The sequence below is a fragment of the Tupaia chinensis genome, unplaced genomic scaffold, assembly GCF_000334495.1.
Source record: "Tupaia chinensis unplaced genomic scaffold, TupChi_1.0 Scaffold143963_1, whole genome shotgun sequence".
In the NCBI taxonomy this organism is placed as follows: domain Eukaryota; kingdom Metazoa; phylum Chordata; class Mammalia; order Scandentia; family Tupaiidae; genus Tupaia; species Tupaia belangeri.
The window spans coordinates 507,546-516,176 of record NW_006203814.1 but is presented as its reverse complement, the minus strand read 5'-3'; the positions used below and the strand labels follow the sequence as shown (position 1 = coordinate 516,176).

The window sequence follows — 8,631 nt, the reverse complement described above, 5'->3', positions numbered from 1 at the left end:
CTGGCGCCTTGAAAGACATGCTGGGCGCATGTGCATGCATGTCCAAAATTCTGAAGGGAGAAATGGAGAAGAGATTGCAGTGTGACCATCCCTCACAGAGGGTGCTTTTTCATGTTCCCTCTTTCTCTGTGTGTGTGTGTCTCTCTCTCTCTCTGTCTCTCTCCTGCAAATATGTTTAAAGTAATCATTAGAAGAAAAGAGTGTGTAATATGAAAGTCAATTGAGAAAAAAATAGAATACTTTTTTTTAAAAAAGAGGAAATTTTAAAAAATGGAAAATTTATAATAAATATAAACCAAGGGTAGGGTCTGAAAAATACTAAAAATAGACAAATAATCCAACTAATAAAAAAATAGCAAAAACTTAAAAATTTAAAAACAATATCCAGAAGGAAAATATTAATAAAATTTAATATATGTGATTTATAAGTAAGAAATATGTCCTAATAGAAAAAAGATGCTGAATAATCTATTCTATTATTTCTTTTTTTTGCTTGCACTTTTTAAATTTTTTAAATTTCATTTATTTATTTTTTCCACATTATTTATTATTTGTTTTTTGAATATACTTTCAATCATATTGTTTGACTTACAATGAGACCATTTCGATATGTGCACATTTCTCCCCAGACCTGTTGATCAAAATATCTTTAACAGAAAACACCACACCTCCCCATCCCATCAATGCTCTACCTCTGTATCCCTTCTCCAAATGTCCTTCGTTAGGCCCCACTCCTCTACATACACCTCGTCTGACATTCACACCCATCTCTTGTGTTTGTTCAACCGTTAGTCAATCAGTTTCAGTCATAGAATGCAGACATATGGTATATGTTAAGTGGGGACATACAATGTCTCCCCTTCATAGTCTGACTTGCCTCACAGCTATTCTATTATTTCAAAGGTTCTTAGAATTAGTACAGTATTTCTTGCATAATCAGATTACTATCAATTAATGCTATTAAATAACAAAGAACAAAGAATAATGGGCACCAAAATTAACATCTACGGGAAATGCATATGCTTAAAGACTATACAAACATTTTCAGTCTCACTAATAGTACGTCTGATTGAAAGAAGGTAACATTTACTTATCTAATTAACAAAATTGTTTTAAAAATGTTAACAATCATTTTTGCCAGGGAAAACAGGAATTCTTATATTGTGCTTAAAGATATCAGGTTGTTGGGAAAGTCATGATGTATTTTTTTCAAAGTATTTCCATGCAAAAATGTGTCATGACTTTTCCAACAACCCTATAGTATGAATAGAGATCTTTTTAGAAAGTAAATAAGCAATATATCTCAATATTCATAAAAAGTAATCATTTTTTGATCTAGTAATTTCTCTTTTATAAGTTGGGATCAGGAGGAATATATAAAAACTGATTATATTATTATTTATAACAGTGAGAAATTATAATCAAGCTAATTGAAAAAATAGGCAAATAAATGATGGTATACTACAAAATAATTAAAACACCATTTTTAATTAAACCGAGACGTGAAAAATGTTTAGTTATAATACTAAATAAGAAAAACAGAATGCAAAAGCATATATACAGCATACTTCTAGTTCTGCACAAGCATATATATGCAAAATGAAAATGAAGGAAAATAGCAAAATGAAATGAAGGAAATAACAAAAGTTCTGGCTGTGGATATTTATGGTTGATATAATTATGGGAAAATTCTTTTTTTATTTATGTATAAATTGTTTTCTATCATAAAGATGTATCATCTATGTAATCAGAATATTAATGGTAAATAGTAATTAAGTAAAAATAAATATCACAAGACAGAACACTGGAAAATAAGGAACCTGGTGAAAGGTTCACCTTAATAAGCTGATTGGGCCAGTCAGTGGAACTACTGTCCAGGAGGCTGGCAGGCCAGGCATTAAAGAGCAAGATGGGCTGCTGGCTGTGCCTGGGAATAGAGGACTGAGCAGGCAGCTCTGGGGCCACGCTCTTATTGTATTCCTTCACTGTGTCTGGCTTGGACTTGTCACCTAAGAGAGAGGTTTCTTACAGAACATACTAAACTGAAATTTCCCAATAGAGAACTGATTTCTTTCTTTTTTTAAAAGAGAGATTTTTGATATAGGGCACGTGTGCTTGCCAGAGAGACAGAGACAGAAAGCGAGAAATCACTCCCCAGGGGGATGGACACACCGCAATCTCCTCTCCTTCATTCTCCTCTTGGGATTTTGGGCACGCAGGCACACACACAAGCACATGCACCTGGTGTGAGTTTCAAGCTGCCGGGTCTAGGACTTGAATTACAGCCGGCAATGTAGGAATCCAGCAACGACGTAACCATTATCATCTGCTGGTCCCGAGAACCGATTTCAATGCACCATTTAAATTAATACAGTTAGTACTACCAAACATAAAGTAGAATCCATGTGCCAGACAGTGGCGTGTTGGTTAAAAAGGCTGGATACCACGCTGCTAACTACATGATATGAGTTCCAGACCTGGCACCTTGAGAAACACGTCGGCATCTTGTGTGTGCCTAAAATCCTGAAAGGAGAAATGCAGAAGGAACTGTGGCATAGCCATTCCCTTTGGGCGGTGCTTTCTCACTTTCTCTCTGTCTCTCTCTTGCAAGCAGCTATGCCCTTTAACAAATTAAAAAAGAAGAAGAAAGAAGGAAGAAGAATCCAAATTAGATTATTACTGGATTATTTTCTAGTCTAGGAGGAAATGAATTCATGTATACTTCTCATGCAGTAAATGGAGTTTTGTAGAAAAAACACTCCAAAGTTACAATTTTCTTTAGATGGAGGGAAAATTGAGTCATTACAAATAAGTATAATTATAAAAATAGAGGTTCATTTAGCTCACGGTTTAGAAGTCTAAGGTCCAGGGACAGTATCCCAGGAGGGCTTTCTGGCTACGTTTATAACATGATGGAGGGCAGGAGCACATGCATCTGTGTCTGTGTGTTTCTGTTCTGGCTCATTATCTCTTCTTATAAACAAACCTGACAGAAGTCAATCAGGGAGCCCTGCCCTGATGCCCTTAATTCTAATATTCTCTCAAAAGCCTCATCTTTCAACACCATAGTCAGGTTACGTTTTTACCCTCTTTATCCCATCACAACCAAATCTCAATACATGAAGTGGTGGTGGTGGTGGTGGTGGTGGGCTCAGACCATAGTTAGTGGTTAAAAATATTTATGTAAAATGCTAATAAAGTTATTAGTGTGGTCAAAACTACTTATGTTATATATACTTCATTTTAATTTTTTTTTTTTTTGGAGAGATTTTTTGTTACAGGGTGCATGTGCTTGCCAGACAGACAAAATGATACAGAGAGGTAGAAAGTGAGAAATCACCCCCCGGGGGGATGGCCATGCCGCAATCCCTTCTCCTCCATTTTCCTCTCGGGATCTTGGGCATGCATGCACACGCACCCGGCTTGAGTTTAAGCCATCGGGTCCAGTACTCAAACCATGGTCGACTACGTGGGAGTCCAGCGACATAGCCATTACGCTAACTGTTGGTGCCTATTTTAAATTATGTATTAGCCTACTCAACTACAATGACCAAAAATATCCATTGAAACCACTTTTGTTCTAATGCAAATTGGAGAGCTATGATAATTTCTTGGCATAGAAACACTACACAGCTTTTCTTATGAGAAACTTCTGTTTAAAAGTAAGAGAAAGATTACTTGCTGAGTTTATTGCACTTTAGTAAATCCCCCTGATTTCTTCATAACAATTTAAATTAAAATGGATAACCGCTGGAATTCTCTGGTACACTAAGAAAACCTATAACTCTCTAAATGGCAAGTTCTTTTTTAAGAGCCACAACTATCCATGTCGAGTAGGATACCTAGAATCAAAAAATTCTGCATGAATTTTAGGTAAATCTATGCTCATAAATAGCTTGACAAAGGATGTATAAAGAGAGGTATGAGAAAGAAACCTGTGGGCCAATCTGAGATTTGAACTCTGGTTCTTGCTTCTCAATGACTGAATTTGTGATCTTGAACAGAGATCTTAAACACTCAGAGATTCAGTTTACTCAATAGTAAATTAAAACAAAAACAAAGTCTGCTTTGCTTGTTTTATACGATTGACCTAAAACTCAAATAAAACTAAGACAGTGTATGTAAATACATTTTGAAAAACAGTGTGTTATAGGCAATGTAAACATTTCAATTGTTGCCATGATCTAGGAAGATTCAATTGATATGCTCCTTACCTTAGCATATAAATACTCATTTCTACTGCACTGAAAGCTCTCTTTAGTGCATGCCTCATGAATATCTAAGCACTAATCTAGAATAGACCCAAAAGGTCATTAAAATTTTGAAAAATTAGTAATAGAATTAATTAATCATAGCTGGTTAAAAGGTAACACATGCCACATAAAAATACCTATACAGGGACCAGCAGATGGTGTAATGGCTATGTCGCTGGACTTCCATATAGTTGACCACAGTTTGAGTCCCGGACCCGGTGGCTTAAACTCAGGCTGGGTACGTGTGCGTACATGCCCAAGATCCTGAGAGGAGAATGAAGAAGGGATTGCAGCATGGCCATCCCCCCTGGGTGGGGGGAGGGAACGATATCTCGCTTTCTGTCTCTCTGTCTCTCTCTGTCTTTCTGGTGAGCGCACATGCCCTATAGCAAAAACCTCTCAAAAAAAAATGCCTACACAAATGTTCATAGTAATATTCAGAATAGATAAAAAAATGAAAATAATCCAAGTGTACATCATCCAATTTATATGTAAACAAAATAGGGAAGTACAATAGAATATTATTTGGCAATAAAAAAGGATGAAATGGGGGACAGCAGGTGGTACTGGACTCCCACATGGCCAACTGTGGTTCAAACAGTGGAACTGGTGGCTTGCTTTCTCACTCCCCCTCTCCTCTTGCTCTTCAGATATTTATATTGCCATACTCTTACTTGAATGCTTTGAATGACTACATCCAATTCTGTACCTATGCCTCTGGTATTGCTTTTTAACCTTTCTGGAATCCATTTTCTAAAAAATAAAGACATTTTCGGATCTGAGAGCTAAATAATAATAATAATTCTTTTATTTAACTTTATTTATTTATTTATTTTAATTTGACCAGAGAGGGACAGATTGAGAGAGAGAGAAAAACCGAGAAAGCAAGCTGCCAGGTCCAGGATTTGAACCACAGTCAGCCATGTGGGAGTCCAGTGCCCTTAACCAACATGCCACCTGCTGGCCCACTGATATATCTTACAACACAATGAACTCTGAAAAGTTACGCAAACTGAAAGAAGAGAATCACAAAAGACCATATATTATATTACTTCATTTTTATAAAACGTCCAAAATAGCAAAATCTACAGAGAAAGAAAATAGCTTAGTGCTTTCTTGGGACTGGAGGGAGGACGCACGCATACACGCCTGGCATGAGTTTAAGCCACCAGATCCAGTGCTCAAACCATGGTCGACTACATGGGAGTCCAGTGACATAGCCATTACGCCAACTGCCGGTCCCAAAGGTGCTAGATTCTCACATGGCTGACTGTGGTTCAAACTCCAGACCTGGCAGCTTGAAAATCATGCAGGGGGCATGTGTGTGCATGCCCAAAATCCTGAGAGGAGAATGGAGAAGAGATTACCACATGGCCATCCCCCACAAGAATGATTTCTCACTTTTCTTCTCTCTGTCTCTCTTTGAGGAGTACACACATCCTATAGCAAAAACAAACAAACAAACAAACAAAACAAAAATAAAACAAAGAAACAAACAAAAACAAAAAATGTCATAGTGTCAATATATGGTAGGAGAAACAGAGAATTGATACTTTAAACATTACTAAAAAAGAAACTATTACTATGCCTTGTTAAGTAAGGGATAATTATCAGAAACAGAAATAGAATACACAATACTCAATTTAGTAGATAAAAATCAATTTATCTAGGAAAAAGAAACAAAGCTAAATAATTTACACACGTACAAAATCAGTTTGCAGAAACAAGCCTTGGCAAGGCAGTAATTATTGTGACTGCAAATACCAACCAAAGGACTCACAGAGTGGATGGGAAACTATCCTTTTCTACAGGGGATAGATATAAAACAAAATAATTCAGAGAAGTTAGAAATAAGGAATGAAAGAAGGATCACCAGGGAAACCTGAAATAAAAGAGAAAAGGGGGCAGACATTTTGAAATTCTAGAAAATAAGCTTTATTTATTTATTTTTTGAGATATTTTTGCTATAGGCCATGTGTACTCGCCAGAAAGAGAGACAGAGAGACAGAAAGCGAGAAATCACCTCCCAAGGGGGACAGACATGCCATAATCCCTTCTCCTCCATTCTCCTCTTGGAATCTTGGGCACGCATGCATACACGCCAGGTGCGAGTTTAAGCCACCGGTTCCAGGACTCAAACCACAGTCCACTACATGGGAGTACAATGACACAGCCATTATGCCAACTGCTGGTCCCAGAAACTCTATGAAATGAACTTTCAGGTTAAAGAAATCACAGTGATAAAGAAGAAAATAAAATTTGGGGAAAAATGAAACACGAAGCCACGATGCTTATGAACACAGGAACATCTAACGATACATTTGGGAACGCTACTAAGGACCAATGTATGAACGCTATGTTGTGCGTATTTATTTATGCTTGTGAGTTTTCTAGCTGTTTGATGATTTCCTTTCCTTCTTGACATAAGTAAAAATTGCTTACATCCATTTTCCTGTTATTATTTTATTTATTTTTTTTTTTGCAGTAGTTGACAATGTTTTAAACACATGGAGAGAAAAAAAGAATCTGAATTCTAATAGTTCAGGATTTCCTGTTTGTTAAAGGTTTCATGTGAAAGTGATCTCGAACAAGGGGCCAAAATGAAATTAGTGTACTTACTGCAACTTTCATTTATTCATTCTCTGTTTTCTAATTTCTTCCCAAGTACTGGAAGATATACACATAAATTTGCTAACATTCTAAGCTTCCATGACAACCTATAATCTAAAGTAGTAAAATATAATCAAGACTGTAAGCTAGAAAAAAAAGAAAACATTCTCTCAAATATTCTATTCCCTCCAAAAACTGATCCTATGAATGGCAGCCATGATTATTATTTAGTTTTATTTTTCCAGAATAACTAAAAATGCTATAAACAGAATGAATTATATTTGTATTTCCTATTTGCATTTGAAGGAGTCTATTTTTCATATTCCTGGCTTTTCTTGAATAACATCAAAATCTGGAAATAGCAACATGAAATTATTAAAATAAGGACATCTTTTAAAAGGAAATAAAGTATTTTAATTCTATGAATTTTCCTAATCTTCCTACTTAAACATTTTACTACATATAAAATATAAATTAAAATAAGGATACAATTACATTAGTATGGCTCAAAATACTTCAATTGTTAATCATAACCGGTGAATTTTTCCTCTTTGGGGGTTATTATATTCAGAAGCCATTATTTCAGGATTCCAATACCACATTTACTTGCACATAATGATCTCTGTTTCACCGTAATTTGCAATATTTCTGTATTTGCAATAAAGGAATGTAGTAATGCAGCCGTTAACTACAAATGAAAACACTTACTATATTTTGCACTTCTCAACATTCAAAAATGAGACTATGTAATTAAAATGCGACTCATCTCCACCCATCTTTTGTGGTAAACATGGTTAATAAATAGAGAGAAATATGAGTGAATTGTTAACTAGGGGGTACTGGTACTCCAAGGTCTAAATATAGGTGCTTTGTTTCTTCCATCATACCTGTATCTTAAATTCCTTCTGCTCCTACTGTCAGGGAAAGGCTGCCAGGTGAGCAGTCTGTCACTCTTGCCTAAGCTAATAGATTCTCCAGTGGCTTTTGTTACAGCTCATGTCATACTATTAAAACTATGTGCCTCGAAAATGGCATAACATATGTAGCTGAATCTTGTCAACTCTAGATAATCAGACTCTGTTTGGCTTCACAAGCAGATGCAGATTAGAGAAGCAATAGAAATATGCAAATCACAGCGGTCCCCTTTCAGCACCGCTGTTCCTACCTCTAATGGCCCTCGCAGAAAGTTTGTTTGTTCAGCTCCCACTTCCAGCGCTACATCAACAGAAGCAAAGGGACGGCTGGCCATCTGCTGTCGTTCTCGAAGCAGTTGCTGGAGGGGGTTAAAAAGGATTTATTTTAAAACAGGTTTAAAAGTGCATTAAATCCAACCATATCTGGTTCCATTTTTGAAGAATGGCACTGGAAAACTTAGACATCATTTTATACACATATTCATATCCAGAGCACTAAAGATGAAAATTGCTTTCTCCCCAGGGTCTGAGTTATATTTCCATAGAGACTTTAAAGGCCTACAAATAACTTTTCCCCTGACCTCCATCCTACCACGACTAATAAAATGTACACAAAAGCGCTTTGTAAACCTCAGGTGAGAGGTGCTACTTAACTAAAAAGTGCTATGATCGTGATGGCTATGCCAAGTTTTTCCACTCAAAATAACCCATGCTTTTGTCTTAGCTGAAATACAATAACAGTACAAATGTTCAAGAAAAGATAATGAAAAGCCACCAAAATGCATGAATAGAGACTAAAGGAACATATACCCCCAAAGCTAAATTTTAAATGCCCTGTCAACTGCTATGGAACC

General features: G+C 36.2%; 1 protein-coding gene across 1 annotated transcript in view; it reads right to left on the bottom strand.

Annotated features, from left to right (window-relative positions):
- Positions 1 to 7,950: 7,950 nt before the first annotated feature.
- The window catches only part of LOC102488238 (attractin-like protein 1), a gene marked incomplete at its 5' end in the record, with an annotated part of 503,763 nt that continues 503,082 nt past the window's right edge, over positions 7,951 to 8,631 (bottom strand). Inside the window, 1 exon segment of the mRNA XM_006165552.2 lies at positions 7,951 to 8,136. Coding sequence (XP_006165614.2) covers positions 7,951 to 8,136 — 186 coding nt within the window.